The 26,045-nt window shown below is 39.7% G+C and overlaps 1 protein-coding gene across 1 annotated transcript in view; it reads left to right on the top strand.

The window, feature by feature from the left end:
- The first annotated feature begins 20,330 nt into the window (after positions 1-20,330).
- IQCJ (IQ motif containing J) overlaps positions 20,331-26,045 on the top strand; it is a 121,109-nt gene continuing 115,394 nt past the window's right edge. The window contains exon 1 of the mRNA XM_016215700.2: positions 20,331-20,600. Within this exon, the coding sequence (XP_016071186.2) occupies positions 20,592-20,600 (9 nt within the window). The 5' untranslated portion in view covers positions 20,331-20,591. The remainder of the gene's footprint in view (positions 20,601-26,045) is intronic.

The raw sequence follows: 26,045 nt of genomic DNA, 5'->3' as shown, positions 1-26,045 counted from the left end.
TATAAAGAACTCCTACAACTCAATAGCAAAAGCCAAACAATTTGATTTAAAAATAGGCAGAAAAACAGAGTAGACATTTTTCCAAAGAAGCCATCCAGATGGTCAACAGGTACATAAAAAAATGTTCAACATCACTAATTATTAAGGAAACGAAAATCAAAACCACAAGGAGATATTATACACCTGTTAGAATGGCTGTCATCAACAAGACGAGAGATGACACATGCTGGTGAGGTTGCAGTGAAAAGGGAATGCGCCCTTGTGCACTATTGTTGAAAATGTAAATTGGTTACAGCCACTATGGAAAACAGTAGAAAAGTTCCTCAGGAAAACAAAAATAGAACTATCATGTAATCTAGCAGTTCCACTTCTGGGTATATGTCCAAAGGAAATGATATCACTATGTCAAAGAGATATCTGTACCCCCATGTTCACTGCAGCATTGTTTATTTACAATAGCCAAGACATGGAAACAACCTAAGTGCCCCTAAGTGTCATTGACAGATATAATATTATTCAGCCATAAATTAGAAGGAAATTTTACAATTTACAACAACAGGGATGGACACTAAGGGCATTATGCTAAGTGAAATAAGTCAGACAGAGAAAGACAAATAGTTTATGATGTCATTTATATGTGGCATCTAAAAATACAGAGTTCATAGCAACAGTAAAGAGATTGCTGGTTGCCAGAGGTGGGGGTTGGGAGGAGGAAAAGTTGAATGAAGGTGGTCAAAAGATACAAACTTCCACTTAGAAGATAAATAAGTCCTGAGGATGTATGTACAGCATGGTGACTATAGCTAACAATAATGTGTACTTAGAAGTTGCTAAGAGAAGAGATCTTAAAAGTTCTCACCACAAGAAAAACATTTTTTTAACTGTGTAAGGCGATGGATATTAACTAAATGTATTATGATAATCATTTCACAGTATAAACATATTTTGAATCATTATGTTGTATACTTTAAACTAGTACAATATTGTATGTCAATTATATCTCAATAAAACTGGAAAAAAGTGACCAGAAGTCAATAAAGACACCTTTAAATCAGTGATCACAACATACTAATAACCACCATAGATTGTTAGCTATTTATGGTCACAGTACTTTCTCGTAAATAATTAATTGGTTTATTTTCTTAAAAGAACAAGTTAAGAGTTAATAATAATGATGACAACAACAGCAAAATCTAGGCCATGCTCTTTCCTTTGTGCCAGGCACTGCTCTTTTCCATGTGTGGACTCGTTTAATACCCTCGAACAGGTATGTATTATTATCCCCATTTTACATACAAGGAAACTGAGGCACAAAGAAGTTAAATAACTTTCACAAGTTATTTCTACATAACTAGTTAATGACAGTGATGGATTTTAAACTCAACCCTTTTATCCATAGTTTCTGTTGTTTTCTATTATGCTGCACTTAGTGTGGCCACATTATTGCCCATCCAAAGAAGACATCCAGATGGCCAACAGGTACATGAAAAAAGGTACCAAGATACTTCTGAGAGTGAAACAAGGTGCTAATAATAACTACTCCTGGACAACACCCCAGCTACACTACTCAAATGACAGGCAGGCTGCTAAGAACGTATCGAAAGTTCTCAGTGTCACCATGAGAGGCAGGCAGATCCACTTTTCCTGGGGCCTGAATGTTATGCAATTCTGAGTGTCCTCTTTTAGAGAAGGAACACAAAGCTATGAATACATTAGATATCAAAATGAAAATTTTTTGAATGAGAAAGAAATCATAACCAATTAGCAGAAATGTGGGGATTCAGGTCCCTTTCTTCTTACACCTGTTTGGGAAATTTACCAGAAATCCTTGATTAGCTACTTGGCTTCCCCTCCCCTCTGGAACATTCTGTAACTTTCAGATTTCACAGGGGTGGTGCAAAGAGGGGCCTAGAAGCTTAAGCTTCATTAGGTTCATGGTAGATATATCTGTGATCATCATTTCACTTAGAAAATAACTTGATTGACTAGAATGTTTGTGGTGCTCATCAACTGATAAGATAAAATAGAACTTTAAAATACACATCAAAGGATCACTACTAACAGGTCAGAATGGCCATTTTAGAGTTGCCTGATCTAATAAGGCATCGTTTAGATCCTCTGGAACCTACAAGAACAGTTCCCGCCCAGACAGGTGTGGAGTGAATTGTTGGGAATGGATTGAGCTACTGGCTACATTTTTCGTATGGGCTCAGCACTGGCCAGTGTGTTATTTTGACATAACCCTCTCTCTCCCTCTCCCTGATGATCTCTGCCCCCTCTCCCCGGTCGGAGATGGCTTTATTTAAATCTTCCCAGCCCTAGAATGCCTATTTCTGTAAAGAAAACATTTGTGATTCTGCAAGGCCTGGTGCCCTTCATATTGGGGATTCTCATGGTGCCATGTGCATTAGCAACATAAGATTATGACTAATAAAACGTAAGAAAGGCAAGTGCTCACTGCAGAATCATCATTTACTTGTGGTTATGTATGGATTTGAATGTTCTTAGAGATATAAGACAATGCTCAAACCAACTGAGCCACACTGGCCAGTTGGATGGAATGTCATCCTGTGCACCAGAAGCTCATGGGCTCAATTTTTGGTTGTGGTTGCTCCCTGGGCTGCGCTTGAGGGAGGCGGCGATCGATGTGTCTCACATCAATGTTTCTCTCTTTCTTCCCCTTCTTCCCTAAAAAAAAAAAAAGTAAAAAATAAAGTTCCTTATCAAACCCCTTAAGTTCTTGTTAATGTTTCCTCCTGCGCATGCCAACATCATTCTCATTCCCCTCCTCGTCCCCTCTGCTCCAGCCCTCCCACGCCTGTCCTCTCCCCGCTGTCCCTTGATCTGCTAAGACAGTCAGTGTGGGAGTTTGGGTTAAGAAAGGGTTACATTCTATTTCAAGTTTCCTTCTTTCTTTTTTTGGTGGCGAGGGGAGGGGTAATGGCAAATCTCTTTTGCATGAATATTTTTCTATGATCACCCCCATAGCTGCCCTGGAAAAATAAATATTAGAAAAAAGTTTCTCCTTACTGCCCTAATAAAGAACAGGAAGCCTGAGATCGGAAACGAGCTGCTGCTTGTCAGCCCACGTTGTTCATCACATTCTTATTTGTCTTGTTTAGATTATACATCCCCTGGGCAAGAGGCCTGCTGGTTTTATTACAGTACCCATCGCTCTGTCAACACCATCTAAATTAAAGCAAACTCTCTTCTCGAATTCACTTTTGATCACATGTCCCTACACCCAGACTGCTTAGGACTGGGAGGGCTGAGTTAGCTTCGACACCATTAAAATGGACTGAACCCAAAATGACGGGGATGTTCTTGAGAAAATGCATTTTATTATTCTGACATGGGCTGCAGAAGACACATTGAAGCTGTAAAACACAGTTTGGAAAGGACTAGACTAATTTTAGAACCCGTTTACACAGCTGCTCCACTGAAAAGCTGACTTTCATTGTAATTCCTGCTCTGAGAGGGCTTGCCTTTTATTTAATTAAAAATCATCAACAAGGCAGGCTTTGATATAGCAAGGTCCACAGTAAAACTGCCAGGCGCATGTGGTTGCTCTCTGACATTCTGCTTTATTAGATGTCAGTTTTTAATTAAAAGTTTGAGTGGCAGAACTCTGAGTACCCAGCAAAATGGGTCTTGAGGATCTTAATTATTTCCAGCTATCTTCCTAGCAAATAAATATATGACACTGTGAGATTTCAACATGGAGGGAGACATTTGGCATTGCCCAAACATTCCCATTGAAAAAGGCAGAAATAGGAAATGCTCTAGGGTTTAGAACCTGGGAGAGGGAAGTTCATATTTTGAAATGCAATTGAAATGATCCCCTGCTAGGTGAAGGAGTTATATGTTTGAAGCACTAGATATTAGAAGCAAAACAGAGGGAGCCACATATCCTAGGGAAAGACATCAGTCTTGGTTATGAAGTTAATTAGAAAAATAAAAGTACCTCTCCCTTCCAGTTAAGCTTATTACTTATGCCACCATATTCATTTTACAGGAACGCTTTTTAGAAATATTTGGATTTTATTGAAAAGATGTTTTGAGATTTTTTTTCCATCTGTGCAAACTAATACAACAATTCACTGAGCTTTGGGAATAATTGATTCTCTTTTATTATTTATTTATTTATTTATTTATTTATTTATTTATTTATTTATTATTTATTTTCAAGTCATCATATTGTATACTTTACTTTTTAACTTTATTTTTCAATTACAGTTTAGATTAAGTTTATTTTGTATTAGTTTCAGGTGAACAGCATAGTGGTTAGACAGTCACGTACCTTACAAAGTGTCCCCCCAATATTGTAAGTACCCAGCTGGCACCATGCATAATAGTATTGTAATGCTCTTATTTTTTGACACCTAGGTTCCCGGAACTGAATTATCACAGTAATCAAATGTCTATCTCATAAGGACTATTTATGTGTCTGAGACTTTGCACTTCAAATGTGAGCCAGTTAAGAATTTCTGGGGAACCAACCAACTCAAATGTTAATCTTATTAGCAAATGACATAATATGATAGTTACATGTACTTTATATTCATAGACTCGAGATTACTTGCTATTTACTTGAGATTGCTACCTCAATATTACCACATTTTAAAGATCAAATCAAGTTTTATATTAAGACTATCAACAAGGAATCCTGTAAGGATGGCAGAGTAGATAAATGCAGTACTTGCGTCCTCCCACAACCGCATCAAAAATACAAAAATACAACTAAACTACAGAACAACCATCATTCAGAACCACCTGAAATTTATCTGAACAGAAGTCCTACAACTAAGGATATAAAGAAAACAAATCCAGACTAGTAGGAGGGGTGGAACCACAGAATGGGCTGATCACACACCCACGAGTGGCAGATAAAAATTGGGAGGGATATCTAGGAGCAAGGGCTCCCAGCCCCACACCAGGCCCCCAGCCCAGCGTTCCAGCTGGGAAGAGAAATCTCTGTAACGCCTGCCTGTGAAAACTAGCAGGGATTGTGGCTGTGGGATACAGAGGGCTTCTGGAGTCCCAGGCAGTTCCTCTTAAAGGGCCCTGGCACAGATCCACTCGGACTCATTCCCTCTGAGTTCCTGCACTGGGGCAACAGCTCAAAAGACACCAGGGACATATAGTCAATAATATTCTAGTAACTATGGATGGTGTGAGATGGGTACAAGATTTATCAGGATGATCACTTAGTAAGTTATATAATGTCTAATCACTGGAGTGTACACCTGAAACTAATATAGTATATCAACTGTAATTGAAAAATATAAAAAAATGATTAAAAAAAAGACTTATCAACAAGGCTACAATTGAATCTAGGTCAAAGCTATTCTAATGGATCAGCATTGAGGTTCATGGACTTCATTGCTCCCCGGATACCTAGTACTGTTTAATATAGAGGCTGATGAACTGATACGGCAGAAACATTGTAAAGAGACATTACATGTTCTAAGTCACAGTAGACCTTTGATGATTTGGAGTCTTTGCATCCAGCTCTCTAGATTGGAACAGTAAACTACATTTTTAAATGAAGTACATGTGGTGTTTGGAGATGACTTTTTTAGCATGCAGTTTCTACACTAATTAGCTCCCAGGAGGTGAAGGAGAGTTTTTGTTCTTTTGGGTTCAGCTTGAAAAAAGTAAACCAGAAAAGTTAGCCTCCCATGGGCATTCAAAGTATTGTTCAAAATACCTCCAACCCCCCAAAAGAAGAGAGAATGTGTTATATAGGCGAAAAACCAACTTTGGTTTACAAAATATACTTTAAAAAATGTGTTTATTACATCATCTCCTCCTTAGAATTGTCCTCTCCTTTTTAGAATCATAAAGTTAAATAATATGTATTCTTTTTTAAAAAATCTGGATGCCCTTTCAGAATACTTTAATCTGAGAGTGGGTCCAAGTTTCATTGTGTGTTGGGAACCAAGCTCTGTGAGTCTCAGGTGGTGGCATTATAAAGGTTGAAGAGACTATTAAACACAATGACAGAGAGCCTCTCAGCCAGCTGTCGGAAAACAATGCCCCTCATCAAGTCCTTCTCCAAATTCTGTTCTGTAGTAGCCAGCTTGACTAAGTCCCTCTCATTAGGTTAATTAGTGATGTACAGAAAAATAAAGGGCTAATGAAGAAATTATTTATCTTCTGGTGTGTGTATGAAGGACCAGATTGGGCTTTAAAATTCTTGGCATAAAGGGACAATGCTCCATGCAACCCCCGACTCTTTCTCCTTTGTCATTCTTTTCTTGAGGTACAGTATGTATTTTTAATTTGAGTTTCCTTCAATTCCATAAAAATAACACTCAGATCCTTTTGGGATGAGTTCAGCTCTTTTCCTTCCAGTTTTAATGACTGCGCGCATTCGTGTACCCTCTTTAAAGGAGTTGGGCTATATATTGATGAGCTTCATTATAGTAGGATTGGTCTGTTAATGAATTCATTTAAGAATAATTTATCGAGGTTCAACTATGTGCTATGAATTGTTCAAGGTTCTGGAAATAAGAGTGAATAAAGCACAGTTCCTGCCTTTTAAGGGCACAGCGTGGCAGGGCAAGACCTGGAAATAGATGAAAACAATGCAACGTAGTAGTGCTACAGTGAGAGACAACGTAGGCCACGTACTATGCTGCAGGGCCTGCTGCAGGCACGTACATGTGTTAGTGTTAATACAACCCCCAGAGGCACCCGGTGAGACAGGCACTATCACTAGCCCCGTTTTACAGCTGAAGAAGCTGCAGCAAAAGCGGTTAGGCAACATGTCCAGTGTCACACAACCAACAAGTAGCTGACCGAGGTAGCCCGGCTCACGAATGACTTCATTTCTGTGTGGGAGGCCAATGCCTTCACTCTGAACGTCCTCTCTTACTGTGCCTCAGCTCTCCCTTCTCCCCCTCCAGCACGTGCAACAAACCAGCACCCTGCAAGGCCCACAAGGGTCCATAGCTCTGGCCTGGCTTTTGGCAATCTTACTCCTTTTATCTTTCTCCTGATTTTGTACCGCAAGACCTGGCCTGGCTGATTATAAATAGGACGTTCACCTTTTACATCTTCCCTGGATGTAACGCATCCCAGGAATAAAATATCACTCTGAGTTATGGGTTTGAGCTCTCAGATAGTATGGAAGTGCATGGGTTTTGGAGGAATTCGAGATCTGAGACAATGAATGAAGAGATTTAACTTTCTAACATTTCTAAGGGTATATAAACTATAAACAAGAAAACAATATGGTTCTGTTGACTTAGGTGTGGCTTTAAATCTAGAATTTTTTTTACATCTAGAAACATCCTTATATAAGAGATGCAAGAATCCACTTATTCAATATACATTAATGAGACACATGTTGCTTTTCTTGTCTTTGGGCAATTTACTATATATTATGGGAAAATAATACATGTATATATTAATTCAATAATAGAACAAGTCTAAGAATTACCTTAACAACTTAATGAAATACTTGTTTCAAAAAGTTACATTGATAGCGGAGGCAAGGTTTCAGATCATTGGCTTATAGAATGTTAGATTGGAAAAGGAGCCTAGAAATAATTTAACTCACTGTTTCTCAAACCTTGAGTCAGTTGGGTACCTTCTTTTCAATATTTTAAAAAATATCTGTGTAATTAGCACCTATATATTATTTTAGTTGATGTTTTTCTTTAAATCAACTTCCTGTTTTTATTTAATTACATTATGCCACAAATGAAATTAGTTTTATATGTCATAAATAAAAAATAACTATAAAAATTAAATATAATAAAGACAAACCAATACTTTTGTTCTAGCTAAAGACTTTGCTTTTGGAAAGCTGTGAACTTAAGGCTAGACCTCTGCTACAAAAGGCAATTTGCCGGTATTAGGGAGGAGTCAAAGCTATACTAGCACCAAGCTGAGCCTTTCTCTCTGACCTTCTTAGAAAAGTTAAAAAAAGCATTGAAAAGGAAATAACTTTCTTACTTTGAGAATCAATATTATTTAATACTTTTTATCAGTTCATTTATTACTTCTACTTGTAGAGATCCCAAACTTTGGCACACATTGACTTAGTTTAATGCCCTTAGTGTTCAAAGTAAAAAGACCTAGATTCATCAAGATCATTTATTGGGCAAGTCAACACTGGAACCTGGGTCTCCTGATCCCCAGTCTTTCCCTGCAATTAAAACAACATAAAAATGGGATGCTTTTTAGACTTAACCTGTCAATTTAGGGCGTGGCCCATCTGAACTCTATTGTAATTGGTTATGGATGATGCCTTTGGTAATGGAGGGATTTATCATTGCTTTCTTGCCTTCTTTGAGTGGATTTACTATCCCCTTTACATACCTGCTTGCGTATTTGTATATACTTATTTGTATTTAAACATAGAATATGTAGAATTTTGGAGGTTCTTGAAATTAAGAGACTAAATTCAACTCATCATCAAAAAATCAGCAATACGGACAAGTACTATACCTCCTCCCCCTACCTGCGTACATTGCATGTGATGAAGTGATGAACAGCTGGAGTTTTGCTATTACCTGGGAAAGCTTTATTTTGACCTTGTCACAGTCTACCTGCTTGCTATTCCTAGTACAGTACCTCTTCTCATCAGAGAACTTGAAGCAAATATTCTATTATGCTCTTTGAAATTAAAGCTAAAGTAGGGCTTAAACTACACCAAAGCAATACACTATGGAGAGAGGGTAAGGCACATTACCATTTTCTCTTGGACACATTTCATCACATTTTTCTTAAGGTATTTTTCACCTTTCTCCTTACTGTGAAAGAAAAATGCTACACCGTAGCCCAAAGATCATAAAAATGCTTTTGAGTTTTAGGTCTTTTTTTTTTTTTTTTTTTTTAGAAATAGGGCTTTGTTGTTATTTTTACTTTCATCATTCTTGTTTTTGGTTACTTGTTTTATTGATGCCACAAACTAATTTTTAAGAGTGCATATTTTATTTTCTTACATTTTTTTCAGTGAATTTGAGATTAATGTCATAGATAGTAGTCTGAAGGCTTTTAATATGTTTGGTCTTTGTATTAGCTTTATATTGCTGCTATAAAAAGATACTATAAACTTAGTTTGTTAAAGGAACACAAATTCATTATCTTACACGTCTGGGAGTCAGAAGTCTGACACAGGTAGCACTGGCTAAAATTAAGATGTCAGCAGAAAAAAAGAAAAAGTGTTTCTTTTAGAGGCTATAGAGAATTCGCTCCTTTGCTTTTTACAGCTTCTAGAAACACTTCCCTCCCCCGCCCTGCTGCCCACATTCCTTAGCTTGTGGCCCTACTCCATCTCCAAAGCCGTCTCATATTGTGTCACTCTAACACTAATTCTTCTTCCTTGCTCTTCCACTTTTAAGGACCTTTGTGATTACACTGGGCCCACCTGGATGACCCAGGGTGCTCTCTCTAAAGGTTAGTTGATTAGCAAATTTAATTGCATCTGTAACCTTAATTCTCATTTACAATTTAATGTAACATAGTTACAGTTTCAATGACATGGACATCTTTGAGGGGCCATTATTCTGCCTACTACAGTCTTTTCTTCATACTTCTATACTTTTAAAATAAAAGTACATCTTGAACAAAATATCAATTGATTGTAAGGTGATTATAATTAATTCATTTAAGAATCAAATATGCCTCATTATATAAATGAACATTTTCTGTATACAGTATATTTGTATTTTAAAGGTTTGATTCATTATGAAGTATGATTTTTCACAATTAGAATGGTATCATTAAAAGTCTTTCCTGACTGACATTCATTCTTAATCTTTTATATGCTGTTAGTATTTGGATGTGAAGCTTTAGAGCTATTAGTCAACTCTAGTAGGTGGATTTATAAACTTTGGTTATGATGTGCTTTTCAATCCATTGTCTTTCCGTGTATCCCCCCAGTCCATTCTCTCCACATGATCCCTGTATGTATTTCCTCCTACTCAAACCTTTTCTTATAATTACTGATACAAATCAACCCTAGCACTTCCAATAGAGGCCTCAGGTCCTCAATTATAGAGAGAAAAACTATATTCTACTTTGGATTTACTTTTAGTCTAGTCTGGATTAATCTAAGAGGATTGCCAGATTCTGGCCCTGGGCAGTGTGGTTTAGTTGGTTGGGCGTCATCCTGTGCACCGAGAGGTCGCCAGTTCATTTCCCAGCCAGGGCACATGCCTGGGTTGTGGGCTCGATCCCCAGTAGGGGGTGTGCAGGAGGCAGCCAATTGATGGTTCTCTCTCATTGATGTTTCTTTCTCTCTCTCCCAGTTCCTTCCTCTCTCTTTCTCTCTAAAAAAATCGATAAATCATATTTTAAAAAAAGAAGATTCCCAGATTCTGAATTCATTCATTACATCAACAGATATTACAATTTGGCACCTATTCTGTGCAAAAGTGCTTTCAAAGAAGTCAAAACATGTTATGTATAGTTTCTGTTCTCGGTATTAGAGAGGCAAGATGAAGAAATTAAACCAGCATAAGAATAATGTATTAATACAGATTGACAAGACAGGAAATGTCACAGGCAGCACATGATCAATGATTAATTGGCAAATGATCAATGATTAATTGGCAAATCAGTGTAATAGGAAATGAGTGTAATGAGTTCTGAGAAAGGAGAACTCTCTTTGTGTTTTGTGTACCCCAAGCCCATATATTACTCATTGCCACTTAATTAACTCCATCATGCATGCTCCCAAAGCCTCAGCAATTCTCCACATCATCATTAGCCTGTCCTTGTAAAAAGAAAAATCTTGGTACCAGATGCAAGTACCCTTATAAAGCTTATGCCCAGATTTGGAGGTATTGTAACTATTTTCGAATATCAGGGATTAATAGGATCATTTGTAGGAAGTGGTCAGCATAAAGCACTCATGGTGAGTGCTCAGCAAATATTTATTAAAATAAAATAATAGTAACTCAGCTCTTATTTTTTCTAAGTTGATAGACACTTTCCTAATTTTTTGCTATATGTTATTTTAATCTTTTCATGACTTTCATTTATTTATTTTGGGCAGATTTTCAAGTTGTTATATGTATTACTCAATTAAAAATCAGTGGTAGATTTAATTTACACAGTGTTTTCTGGTCATTAATGACTATTATTTAAATAAAATCCAGCCTAATATTTTAAGTAATATTTTCTGTTGGAGGAGTACTTGGATCACTTTCATTCATCCAAAACCTTGATTTCTATTTATTCATGATGTTGATATTATTATTTCTGAATGGGAAGGGGTCATTTAACTTTAATTATATAATTTTAGCACCTACAAAATTAAAAAATGTAGATGACTATTTTTTTTTTTTTAAAGAGACCTTTTTTGCCTTCTTAATTGAAGATGAAAGAGTAGAGTTTGAAAACCATAGACTTTGTTCCTAAGTGATTATTTACATCCAGAACTGTTCTCTGGTAATTGTGTTTTTCTTAGATGTATATTGCTTTTGAAGGTTTAATTGGTCTTTTTTTGATATTGAAAAAAAATTCTATAGAATAATCCAGTTTAATTATATAGCTCTAACTTCTTGCCTCACTAACACAGATATTTTCTTTCCATTATTTACAATTGCATTTTATAACAATAGTGATACCTCAGTTTTATTTTTGCATATGTGATTGCCACATGATCCTCAAAACAATCTGAGAAGCTGGAGTAAGAAAATTTGAAAGAGCAACTGGTTGACAACTTGGAACTAGATCTTGTGAACTAGTAGGGGTAGATGAAGTGGGGTGATGGTATGATTTTCTGTCTGTGAACCTTCCTTCCTCGTCACAACATATCTCTGTTTGACCCTTCACTCTGTTATAGGTATCTCTCTTTCTCCATTATTACCACCTCAGTAAGATTAAACTACCTGACCAATAGAATGTGTTTTGGGTGGCAGCAGATAACTAGGAATTTTTCTATCTCCTGTTTCATATTATATCACTAGGACAGAGACCACTTTACAGAGAGCATTATATTCATACACATGTATATTGCAGAGGAGAATGCACAAGGCTAGGAGGAAGGTGACTTGACCTGATAGAGACTGGCTAGCTGCTCACCAAATCCTTTTTTCTCCTCTTTCTGCTGAACTACATTTCCCATTCTCCTTTGTGGTAGGTGGTGGCCAAGAGACTGAACAATAGCTGAGTGGAAATGGAATTGATGCATAACACTTCAAGGTTTGGTCTATTATAAACTTCTAGTATGTGATTCTCCATAATCTCTTCCTGTCAGACACAGGAAATTGACACCTGGAGTGAGCCTGGAAGCTGTGGGTTGCAGATGGCAGAGACAGAAAATAGAAGGATCCTGGGTCCCTGAATCACTGCTTGGAGGAGAGTTCCCTGCTGCCCTGGAACACTGGTATTGTAATTTACATAAATAAGACATACTTTTCTGGCATTAGAGTATTTATTCATTTTGTTACAGCAGCTACAATTAACTGATACACTTGTGTCTGCCAAAGTTATTTCTCTAGGCCTCAATTTCCTCTTTTATAAAATGAATGAATTTGCCATACTGGCCTCTTTGCACTTCCCAAACACACTGAACTCGCAGGACTTCTTCACTTGCTGTTCCTTTGCCTGAAAATTTTTTTCTCAGAAATTCACATGGCTTGTACCTTCAGTCTTCAATTTAGCCTAAACAGACCTTATCAGTGACTCCTCCCTGGTTACGCTAAGTGCTTCTCCATTGTACTCATACAGAGCTAGAGCCCCAACTTTGGCATTGTTATATATTATCTGGGGTCACTAAGTCTGAGTGGAGTTAATGTGGAAATATTTCATAGAAAAGATGACCTTCAAGTGTTTAAAAACAAAAAATGGATTTGAGTTGCTGAAAAGGTGGAGAAAAGTGTTATGGGTCAAAGAAAATTGAATAAGTATGTTTGGGATCAGCTAACCATGGGACTAGATGAACATCTATGTGTAGAGTTGGAAGGATACTTGGTTCACAGCAGTGCTTACCTCCACTGAATGGGTGTAGGAGAAATAAAAGTAGCAGCAGAGGAAATGGATGAAAGTAGCATTAAAGGGGTACCAGGGCAGAATAAGGCTAGGTGGGGTCTAGGTAAAAAATGATGCTAGACATTAAAAGCAGGGGAGGGAAAAAAAACCTGCCAGGGCAATTTGAATTTAATAAGAAGAAAATTATGAGTGTTCTCAGAGAAAATAATTATACTCGGTAGTGAGGACACAGGTTATAATGTGAGAAGTTATAAAATTAAAGGCTCTAACAAAGAAGAAGCTGTTGAAGAAATAAAGCAGGGATATGGATCACTTATTTGTCAAATTTATCATTAAAGGAATCATAGGGAGAAGAGAGTTTTAGCTGGAAGGGTAAAGGGTTCAAGGATTAGACCTGGGGAAACAGAGTCCTTGCCCTGAGCCCTGTGACTTAGAGGACCTGCCTTGTGTCCTTCTCTGAGCATGCCCTTCCCCATTGGGTGAAAGGTCAAGTAACAAAGGAGATGTGCCCACCTAGAGTCTCTGGCCCCTTTTTAGAACATGGTTCCACAAGCTAGACTGCAGAAGTCCCTACATAAATGACCCAAGGCCATTTCCAGGGCCCTTGAAGACCTTTTCCTCTGGTTCAAAATCTTGAGGGCAGGACTGTGCAACTAGTATGCACTTATCTAAGCCCAAGGGGTATACAGTGGAGGTATTTTGTGTCATAAGGTTGGAGTGGTCTGATCAGAACCTGCACCTGTCTTCTGGGTTGTCTATATGCATGTGTATGGGGCCTTACATTGCTGGATGGAGGTGGGATGTGAAGAGTGGGAGCCAGGTCAAGGGTTAGGGGTGGCAGGTTCCAACTGCATGATTGCCCTGGGGCTGGTATTGGACTCAAGCGGTGTTATCACTCAGTTCTATACTCCACAAACTGTTTTCCCCCTTAGAGGAAAAGATGTCTTCATAACTTATAAGTTTAATTAATTTTATTTAAATCTTCAATTAAAGAAGTTGAATGATGCACAGCTGAGTGCAATATAGTTACTGATTCTTCAAACATTCAGAAGGCACCAATATGGTATCTTCAATAAATATATGTACTTCCAGCACAGATGTGGGATTAATCAGAGTGCTATAGGGAGACATATAGATTAGATTCAGCCTCTATATTTAATGTACTTCCATTTTTAGAAAAGATCTTTTATCATGAGAGCCATTCCTACTATACTAAAATCAACCACCATGTGATTGTAGCATTTACAGTAACATCATAGTTGCGTCTGGCTCTTTGTCTCCTTGTTAATTCCTCAACCTTTCCATTTACTTTTCATGTTCACAAAGGTTAATTGACATCGACTACTGTTTATATGAGGAATTCCTTGGTGAGTCTTAGTTGTGGCCACTTTGCAATGCTTCAGTTCAGTTGAGCAAGAACTTTGATAGTCTGTCCACAAGGCTCACTGGAAGCCTAGCACTTAATTGAAGTGCATTACCCCCGACTGGGCTGGATTGTTAGGCATGGGGGGATGTTTGATTTTTCTTGGCTCTGTCTTTCATATGGCTTAATCCTTCACACACTGACTTCCTCCTGGGGTTCTTATAGGTACTTTCTCCTTTCGCTAAGACATTATGTTGATGAAACAGTAATGATTTAGTATGATACTCTCATGCCTTGGGCTATAGTAGGGCAGTAAGACCTTAATACATTTGTATACTGATTCTTGATTGATATGCAAATTAGTATACATGCTGTTTTCTGTAAATTAACACTAGAAAGTAGGCAGGACAAACATAATCCCCACAACACTGATGGGAGATATGAGGCGAGGTCACAGTGCCAGGAGATGGAGCAACAACCAAGACCCTGGATCCTCTGACTCCTGGTCTAGTGCCTGTCTCCTACACGTGGCACATGGACCCATTTCCTTTGGCATGAGGGTCACTTGTGCCTGTTGTGGAAGCCCCCATGCTCTGTGCACTCTGAGAATCATAGATGTCACCTGTTGATTCTGAGTTGGTAATTGACTCTTCACTTACTTTCCACGCCTTGGATTTCTGTAGGTGACGCTTGCGCATTGTTCTCATTTTCTTTTACTGGCTGGCCTTTCAGGGCTTGGAAGTATTGTCACTTGCTGTTGTCACTTAAAGAATACAATATATTTGTCTTATAGCAACATATATAACAATAATTATAGAATTAAGTGTATTATAATATCTCATGATTTTACATCTACCACCACAAGCTAGAATTGACATAGAAAACTAGGTTGGGATGATTTAGCCTAATTGTTTGACAGTTTAATGGTTAGGGTTGAGATGTTTGTCTAGCATGGTATCTCTCATAAAATCCTTTGCCCTTTGGATCCAGAGAAGTAACATTCATAATGTCAGGGAAATGAGGCTGATATTACCACCCCAGCTTCCTGTTTCACGTCCACAGGCCCAGGATTGGTGTCCAGCCAGCACCTTGGCTAAGGCTTTGCCCAGACCCATGGCTGCTTCCTCCTCAGCTGTCTCAGTAGGGAACCATCTGTGGTTGCTGGCCCTATGGAAGTGCCACAGCCTCTGGGGATGGGGGGACACCAGAAGTTTCCAAGCTTCTGGCCCTTTTGCCTGAGGTCATCTGCCAACTCCTAACAGGTCTCCCAGTATCCATTTCACAGTATCGAAGGACACCAGGTGGGCCTGAGATGGTCACGAGTGCATTCCTGTCCGCACCAGTGTGGATGCAGGCTTTTCAGGTCCATTGAAGAAGCCAGGTGACCTTGGAGCTCACTTTCTGTAGCCCCTGACTGGCTTGACTAAGGAGGATTATCAGGGATTTTCTAAGCAGCAAGCATGAATTTATAAAAAACAAAACTCATAGGTAGAATAATATTGCCAAGCTTCCGGCTATGATATCATTTTATTTCAGATTTCTCCCTGAGTGTGAGTGGCATGGAATCTCAGTATCCTACACAGTCCCTTTCTATTAGGTGTGTGGTAGACATCAATGACCAGCACTTGGAGAAGCTGAATTCTTATCTAATGCAGGTTGCAGGAAGCCTTGTAGTTAAAGCCTTTTAAATCAAAGGGAATCACCAAGGAGAACAAAAGATAATCTCCTGCCCTTAAGGGAAGGCCCCTTATGCTGTTCCATTAACTGTCTGCCTTAAGTATATGAATGGTTTAAGTAACCAGAGTGCGTTTGTCTCCCCGACTCTGTCTTCATTGTGAAGGTGGAGCATTAAACACGCACACACGTGTGCGCACATATACACATGCACACACATCCACTCCACAGCCTGGTTCCTTTGAGGGTTCAGCTCATGTTGCTTTTTTATCATTCATCACAATATATGAAATCTCTCTTATGAAATGTTCTGTCTCCAAAAACAGATATTGCTTCTCTTTTAGAAAAATATCCTTGGCTGGATCCCTGAACTTTAATTAAAATCTCGGGTGCTCTTTAAGAAAAAATCCTTATTACATTTCAGACAGCTTGGATGTAAAACAGTGAGGCCAGGAACCAGAACGTTTTGCCGGTGGGATGGAAGGGATGATGAATTCAGATCAAAGGCTGCCTGGGCTAGCTATCCTGATGGGTCTCATGGGACAGCTTCTAGGGAGAAACCTGCCACTTAATGAGGGCCAACCATAACCCCCAAGTCTTGAGGTTTGAAGGTAATTATCAGAAACAGTCACAAATTTTCGTCCATTTGTGCCCTTGATGCTGTTGTAAACAAAAAATGAAAAAGATTATCATTAAGTAATTAATTAATTCATTTATATTTTGTTATGGAGCAAATGTGTCCCTTGAAAATTCATATATTGAAGCCCTAACTCTCAATATGATGGTATTTAGAGGTGAAACCTTTGGGAAATGATTAGGTTTAGATGAGGTCATGAGGATGGAGCCCCTGTAAGGGGATTAGTGTCCCCGTCAGATGAGGAAGAGACACCAGAGCTCCCTCTCTCTGCCATGTGAGCGCTTAGTGAGAAGGCGGCTATAGACAAGCCAGGAAGAGGGCCCTCACCAGGAACCAAATCCGCCAGCACCTTGATCTCAGCCTCCTTAGCCTCCAGAGCTGTGACGGATAAGCGTCTGTTGTTTTAGCCACCCAAGCTATAGTATTTTGCTATGGTAACCTGAGATAACTAAGACATATATTCAATTACTCATGGAACTTATTTAACTTTCATGTCCCTCGCTGGGCTGTGAGCCACGTGAGGGTTGGAGCACCTCTTCTTTGTCTATTGCTGTGTCCCTGGTACCTGGGTGGGAGTGGTAGGCGCTCCATAAAAACTTGTGGAATGGATGTGGAACACCTGGCGTACTGGGTATGAGGGATATGAAAATGATTAAGGCAGTTTCTGTCTTCACAGACTAATGGGGGTATTGAAGGCATTTGGACACTTTTGATCATTATAGTATTAATTCTTACTTCTTGAGTAACTAATTTTGTGCCAGGCACTTTACAGATTTTAACTCCCCAAATAACTTGAAGGTAGGTATTTTTTCTTTTACCGAGGAGGAAGTAGTATGAGAGAGTTTAAATGGCTTACCCAAAGACGCGTGAGCACTGAGCAGAGAATCCTGTCTACACACTCAGATCTGTCTGCCTCCACTGTCTCTCAGTGCTATCACCTTCGAACATTTGTGCTTCAAAGTTGAGTTTTCTTAGCTTTCTTAACTGAGAACTAGAGGAGATAGAAAACATTTGTTTCTATTAGTAGAGTTATTACATGCAAAAGTTTATATTTTAGTTGGTCGCATGAACTTTGTCTTTAAAATATCTGCCAAGCTTGGCTTCTTCCTGAGAGAATGACAGGGTGCTGGGCACAGAATAGTTAGTGGGGGAGGCTGAGTGACTTCCTCTCTGAGCTACTCTTATTGTTACACTGGGCGGGCTTGCAAGGCCCAGAGTGAGCCTGTGCTGACAGCCAAAGAACAGTGGGGTGGGGAGGCCGACTGGCCATCTAAGGCTGGTGTGGCCATACTCTCCTCTTATGCCTCTGAGGAGAGACACCACAGAGATTAGAACTAGAGCCTGGAGGAGCTGTTCTTATAGGCCTCCAACCTATCTCCTCAGGCCCTTATACCCATTTGAAGAGGATCAGCCATGGAGAGAGGGGGTTGGGTGACTCTGCTAGAAGATTCCAGAATCTGTCTCCCATTAGGGATCCTTTGGGTTGGAGCTGAGGCAGTTGCTGAAGTTAAGGATGGAGGAAGTTGGCAGATAATGAGAAGTTGGACAATGAGAAGCCTATGGTGCTAGGTCCCTAGTTCCTCAGACCGAAGGTCCACCTTCATGACATTCAGTTTACTGACCAGGTACCATTAAGCAGTAAGATAGTAGAAGTCGGGCATTCTGATCTTGGAATTGCGCTTGTGTAGGTGCCAACGTAGCGTGGAACTGGCTTCCTCAGAGAAGGCACTCGTACATTTTGGCAGAGAAATCGTAGACTCAAAGCCTGGCCTGCCCTCTCATTGTACAGATAAGGAAACAGCCCAGAGAGGTTATATGAATGAACCAAAAGGCTACCTTTTGTCTTCAGCTTTGGCTACCAGATCCATTCAGAATCTTGCAGACCCAGGCTCTGGGTCCCTCTGATTAGCTATGGGCCTTCCCCGGGGTGCAGTGAGCCGCAGACACAGCGTGCAGTCAGCTTGAGGAGCTGGGTAGCTTGAGCCTACGCGCAGCGGTGGCTGGGCCACCCTCCTCTCCACTGTTAGAGGGCTTGTGCCATTTCCCTTGAATTGCCGTGCCTCCTGTGGAGTGGAGGAAGGGACTTAGACTCACTTGGGGAGACTTTTCAAAACACATGCAAATTCTTTTTGCTTCACCTCACCAAAAGTGAATCCAGAATGGAAGGAGAGGTGGCCGTGGGTATGGCATTTGTAAGTAATTCTCCCGTGCCAGCCCTTACCGAGGCCTGTGGTATTCTTTAACAGTGGTGAGCTCCCCGAGGGAGGGTCTCTTCGTAAGTGTCCTTGTGTTCTCCACAGCATTGGGTGGAGTGTCTAATTCACTAGATATTTGTTGAATGAATGGATGAAGCAGATGGCAGGTGAGAGATAAGAAAAATCTAGACAAAAAGGACTGGGCACTGGAACGGGAGGAGGCCTGGAGGCTGCTCGGTCAATACGTGCTTATTGAGCAGGCTTAAAGGTGAGCTGGCCGTCTTCCGCAGTCTTGCCGTCGACCCTCTATCAATAAACATAAACACCATTCTGCCCTTGACTTCAAGAGTTAAAATAACAAATAGCTTAATTGGTCATTATTAATTCCACTTTGAATTTCTTAGAGATAACTATGGCCTTGAAAAGAATCACTCCCACGCTCAACTTAAACATTTTATCTTGAATCCTGAGCCTCCAAAAGGGGTGTGTGTGTGTGTGTGTGTGTGTGTGTGTGTGTGTGTGTGTGTAGTAAAACAAATAGTATCTGCCTCCCACCTCCACCCTCCCATCGGCAGCACGTTTGCTATTGAGTCCAGGTAAATGGCCATTTGCAAGGTTGGATGAGTAGTTAAGCCACACAGGCACAATGCAATATGACAACATTCTTCATGGTGATATCGTCCTTTCTTTCACTACATTTGAATATATATTGCCAGTGTGCCGTGCTTCCAACCTCGCTCTCTGTTTGTGAGCTTGGAATTCTTCAGGCAAGGTGAAGTCCGTGTGTGCTCCCCAGAAATTGTTAGCCTATTTGTAAGCCTAAATAAAATCACAGCTATTGCTTGTGAGAACTTAATTTCCAAAGCTCTTTTCTCCCTACCCTTAATTATGTATATATTTATAGATTGAGCCACCTGCCTGCTCAATGCTCATGTATAACTATATCTCTTAGGTGCCACTTAGTGGCTCAGGGCTCCTCCTTTATACTCTCTCTGCTTCAAACTCTACATTTAAATATATATGTACTCAGCTCAGCTTCTGGGTATTAAACCATTTTTTCTCCACTTCCTTGAAAAGCTGCGAACAACCCTTTTAGCATTTTTTTATTTTTCTGGACAAAACGGTAGTGGTTTTACACAAGAAACGAGAACTCTGTAAGTAAATCTAGGTATTTATATGACTAAAGTGCATTATAAAGAGAAGCAATACATCCAGTTTTATACATAAAAGGAATCAGATTTCCTAGTTTACCTCTGCACTGGGATTAATAAAATGTGCAACAAATAGCTAATGGAATGATCCATTTGAAGTTTGTAAAGGCATCTTGGGAAGCTGGCTGGAGTAGCCGTTTTATTTTTTCAAAAGAGGATGCCTGTTAATTTTCTGATTCAGCCTTGTTCCTGAATGACTGTTTTAAAATGAGCTGAGAGCCTGTTACCTGCCCATTTCTGCATGGCTGAGCAAATTCCCCCGTAAATCCAAGTTTCTCTTCATTTCCATCACTATACGTCTCCAAATTACAGAGAATTCATTCCTGAGCTGGAGAGGTGCCAGAAGTTTCTCATCTAGCTGTCTGTGGGCTGCCTTTTTCTTTCCCCTCTTTGAGGCTTTCTGATGCCTAGAGTGAGCTCAACTCAAAGGTTTCCAGCCGCACACTCGCCTCGCATTCCCCCACAGCCACACGGAGCTCTGTGATTCTGAGGAATACCGTGTGCCAGCATCCGATCCACAGTCTCCTTTCACCTGCAGGTGCTCCAGAAACTTCAAAATGCGTCTGGTAATGTATCTGCTCCTCTAAGTAAACATGTCACTTTGGATTGCATTATATGCAGCTGCTTATTATTTTTAAAAAAACCTGTGTTCTGAATAACATGCATGCTAAAAAATGTCAAGGGGGCTTATAGAACAGTATAAGCTTAATTACTGGTCTACGTGTGCGTGTGTGTGTGTCCTTGTTAATGTGGGCATGTTTGCATAGATATGTATTATTTATGTACTCATGTGTCTGTGCAGGCAGATACCGCTAAGGGAATCTCATTGAAAGCACTACTTTTTATGTACATCCAGGTTTCTAATCAGATCTGTAAACATCTTACACAGCAGCAAGTAGAAGAAAAATAACATTTTTCATCCCCATGCAAGCAGCATGTTTTAGGCACCTATTTGAAAAAACCCTCCTTTCTTAAAAAAGAAAAAAAAGGTGATGTGTCTGTGTCTATGGGGAAGGGGTGTTGTTTTTTGCAAATTTGGAGAGAAGAGTTACCTTGCTGCTGCACGAGAGAATTTCTACCCCGTGCTACCTGCCTTCTTAAAACTCAGTAATCACCGAGGGGAAAGATGTGGTTCTGCTTCGGAGTAACCCCAGGGGGCCGCTGGCCGCAGTGTTCAGCAGGCATTTTAGGGATTCTAAATACTGGTGCTTGAATAATAAGTAGGTGGGGTAGACTTGCTATTGCTGAGTCCTGCTATGTTTCCTGGCTTGTAGAAATCACATCCACATGGTACATTTAGGATGTGCATGCGTTTATTGAACTCTAGGAAAGCAGCGTGAGAGTGTGGGCTCATAAATCACATTATTTATTTGCCAGTGTTGGGTGGTACCTCCTAAAATTAAGAAATTACTTAGCAATTAATAATTCATTCAGCATCTCTTGTCTCACTCAGTGAGATATTTACATCCTTGGGACTTGCTCTTCTAGTTATAGAGATGGATAATTTAAGGTTCTGATTTAATTACTCTTTCAAATCCTTAAGCTATAAAGATGCTTGCATTACTTTACTTTATTTAAAAGACTTATTTTGAAAAATGTGATGTATATTTATAACTGTGGTGGTGAGCTACTTATGGTGATCGTGTGCTCTGTGTTTAAGATAAACAACTTGTCTTAAGTATTGATCACTTGTGTAATAGAAATTTGTTCTCTTGCCTTCATATTATAACAATTCTTTCACTTTGCATTATGTTTTTGCTTTTTGAGAGATCAATAATTACTAATTGTTGTGAAGATGAGAAAATAATATAGCAACTCAGAATTCCCAAGGAAAAGTAGGTTGAACTAGGAGTTTTTTGAGAAATTAAGTAAAATAGGTTTTCACAACTGGGCTTTCTAAATGCACAGTGGTATTGATATTTGAAAATGGAAGCCGCTTAAATGTGAACTTGTTAAGTGCAACAGATTATGACAGTATTAGTGCCATCTTGCTGTAGTGACTCACTATATTTAAAATGAGGTAGTAAATAGGTTAATTATTTTATATCTGCTATTAATTACTTTCGAATCATGATGTTGATTATAAAGCAAACAATTGATTTTTGATTTGTTTTGAATTGGAGGTGATTGTAAACTTTGGTAAAATAGTTTATTGAACTGTAACAATAAAAATGTATATTCCTGAAAGTCAGTGTGAAAACTGCTTTTACTTTTTAGCATTCAAGATCTAATATTTTATCATTTATATAGCTGTGTGCTTACAGAGGATTAAGTATATTTAAAAATTACATAACTTGTAAAGCTTATTTTATCAACCATGTTCAATTCATAATTACTCCAAGTAGGACAGTAAAAATGCGCTTCAGTATGTACAAAGGGTTCCTTGAAAGGGCACATTATATTAGGAGCCATTAAAAACCTGTGTAAGCTATTAATGTTTGTTATACTCATGCATTGCTCTGTGCGTGATGGATTTTTTTAAGGTTCTATTCATTTACAATATTTAAATACACCTAAGGTCATGGCCTGTTCGATGGAGAAATCTTCGCTTTGGATGTGAATACCTTGATGAAGGCTTCGAACCAAATGGCCAGGGTGGCTGAAGCTTTGCAATACTTTTTTGGTGTGCAATGCAATGCGCACTAATGCATATATACAAATATTAAGCTATGTAAAAACATTCGCTCCATTCAACTCCAGACTAACCACTTACTTTCGAATTTGGTTATTTTGTTCGAAGTCAGTTTCATAGGCATAAAAAGAGGTTTGATGCTTTTGAGCTTATATGGCACTGTGTGCTAACAGGAAAACATTCAGTGCCATTTTGTAGGGAATATCATATGTATGAAACAGTGAGAGGAAAGGATGCCACGATTGCCATCTGTCTCTAATTATGATTTCCTACTGGCTTTTAAATGTATTATAGACCAGGCCTTTGTTTTATAAAACAGACTTATGTTAACTACAATACCTAAAATGATTGTAAAACACTTCCCCCATATAATTGTTTTCCCTTTATACAACTGAGACTGTCTTATGAAACATTTGTTTTTTTAAGGCTCAAATAGTGGAGAATGGACATAAAACATAGTTTGCAGACTGACCATGCATCCATAGCGGAAAACACTGGTCCTTTAAGCGAGCAGCTGTTGAGCATTGCTTCTCCTAGCCTTGGGCAGAAGGGTAGGTGGGAGGGGGAGGGCTTGTCTAAAGAAAGGGAGAGGCTGGCTGTTCCAGCCATTTCATTACTAATAGTTGTTTATGGAGGCACAGGCCTCTTGAACATGGTTTGGGAATTAGTTAATTTTTGTTCTAGTTTCAAAATGATACAGTTCTTAGGCTTTGCCAGTAGAGAGCAATGATCACAGTTGGGGAGGTTAGGGAAGGCTGGTCAAGGAAAGTCTGGAGAAGGAGAGTTCTCAGCCAGGTTGTGAAGGGGCATATTAGCGGGACCTGGTGGAGAGATGACAGTAGGCACTTTGGGGGGAGGGGAAGAAATATGGGAAGCAGCTGCTCAGGGCAGGACACAGCAAGGTGGTGACATTGGGTAGAGGAGAGGAGCCACATTTGTAATAAAAGGAAGTGAACCTGAAAAAAATTACAGGGTTGGGTTTGAAATTCTTTTAAAACCTCACCTGAGGATATGTTTAGAGAGGGGGAGAGAGAGAGCGAGAAGGAGAGAAAGAAGCATTGATGTGAGAGAGAAACATTGATCGGTTCAAACCCATAGCCTTTTGTGCATGGGGCGATGCTCCAACCAAGAAATGTTTTTAATTAATTCTTGTTAGCCTTATTATATCCTTTGTCAAATTCTTTAAGAAAATGAAAATTTCTTTGATTTTATTATACCCAACAACCTTGGTAAATGACATTTCTAAGTCTATAAAATAAAAATGAATATTTCTTGAACATTTACTATGGGCCAGGCACTGTGATAAATACTTTAAAATGCGTTATCTCACTTAGTCCTCACTTACTATTAAAACCCTCATTTTACAGATGAAGAAACTGAAGTGCTGAGAAGTTACATAACTTGTACAAGGTTATACAAGGTCAGAAGTGGTGGAACTGGGATTTGAACCCAAACTCAGGAGTCCAGCCTCGTAACGACTACGTGGCAGGGCCCCTTCAGCATGTCACTCCACCTCCAGCTCCAGGTCCAAGCTGGCATGACCAGTTGCTGACTAGATATGTCATTTATGTCTTCTGGGAACAGATATACTGGGGCAGAATTACTGAGTAAGTAGTTTATTGGAAGGTAAATAAAAGGAGGAAGCCATTTCTGCTTCAGACCACAATGCAGATCTGACAGTCTCATCTAACTCAGTGGCCTCCAGAGGGGAGATTGCCTTTTATTATATTAAAGGAGCCGCGTGCTGTACAGAAATGGCCAGGCCTACTGCCCCTAACATGCGTAGCCACTGAGTGGTGGTTCCCAGGAAAAGCATCTGTCTGACTCAGAAGTTGAGGCAGATCCCGAGTGTTCTGTAAGTTGTTTCTCGAAGGGAGATCAAGTGGTGGACCTCCTTGGCCAAGGCTGTCTCCCTACAAAATATACCGTAGGAACTGAGGGTGGCGCCAGGTAGGCACCTAGGGTGAAGAATTTACGGAGGCCCTCACTCTTAAGATCATCTAGGTGCAGTGTGAGCACCTGGGAGTGAGTGCCTCTTTAATTTTGCAATTCGGGAAATATATAAAAAGTTAATGGGAAATGTGCCTGGAAAAGTAAATCAGAATTGATGAAAGAACTGTAGCCATGGAGTGTAAGTTTTCCCCGGGAAGCCCTGGAAGAGAAGTGATATGATCAAGTGGTCCTGTGGGCAGGTGCGAGTGGTCGTGCGGAGAGGCCGCGCCCAACGGGGAGCCGGCAGGGGCGGGGCGGGGAGAGCAGTTAGAAGGCTATTTTGCTGTTACAGGCAAGAGGGAATGAAATGTTGAACCAGGTGCGTAAAGTGAGAGAATGTGAAGGAAAGGAACAGGCCGCGAGGCTGACTGAAGGAAGCGAGTAGGGGGCAGAGAGGCGCAAGGGCTTAGGAGCGGGAACCGGGCGGCGGGAGGCTGGTGCCGGAGCCGCAGGAAGGGCCCTCGTTGCGGGAAGCTGACACGCGTCCAAGAACTGCTGCAGGTAAGCCGCTGCCTTTCTTTCCCCCAAGGAATGCCACGCAGCTCTTTATCTTTTTTCTCATCTTAGGCACTGCTTATTCTACGCCTCAAGTTTTGCCTGATTTTTAGTTCACTATCAGTCGCTAGAACAAAAGGTTAAGACGTGGAAGACAAAAGTTATGTTTGTAGACAGCAACCACTCTGACAAAAGTTAGGTTTCTTTTTTGAATGCAACTGTAAAAATACCATTTTTGGACCCACACAATTTCTAACAGCCAGTTTGAGGAATTACCGTTATTATTATATTTTATTTTTCAAAACATTGTCTTGGCTTCATATAGAGCTGACTCTGACCATCAGAGCCTGGCAGGACTGGCCTTGCTCATTGAAAGACTTTGTTCACAGGGTGATAAAAGAGCAGACATTGATATCATGAGATGCAGATATCTTTTCACAGAGAAAGCCTTAAACAGCTGCTTCTCACTGCCCAGCTTGTAAAGGGACAGAGGAAATTGATTTCACATGAACAGAGAAGAAGACTAAATTTATTTAGAAGTAAAGAGACACATAAAATAAGGTTGTGATGTATAACTGAAAACCCAATTTTCAGTGAAAGAGAAATAATGGCAAGACTTAATGCTAAATAAGCTTTAGGGACAGAAAGGAATAGTAAATTTTTTATGGATTGCGGTGCAATGTGAGGAACTCAAAGTAAATATTTAATTGCCCTTAAAACTGGACAACATAATGGAAAAATGTGCATATTCTTCCAGGCTGACTTGTTTTACTGTATACAAGTGCTGGAAGACACTTGTAGTAATATTACATCAGCATCCATGGTGTACAAAAAAGTAAACTTTTAGGAGACGATCAAAATTAACCTCCCAAGCCTGGTAAGAGACCATACC

This window comes from Miniopterus natalensis, chromosome 6 (genome assembly GCF_054644295.1).
Source record: "Miniopterus natalensis isolate mMinNat1 chromosome 6, mMinNat1.hap1, whole genome shotgun sequence".
Taxonomy (NCBI): Eukaryota; Metazoa; Chordata; class Mammalia; order Chiroptera; family Miniopteridae; genus Miniopterus; species Miniopterus natalensis.
This window is presented reverse-complemented; position numbering and strand designations above follow the sequence as displayed.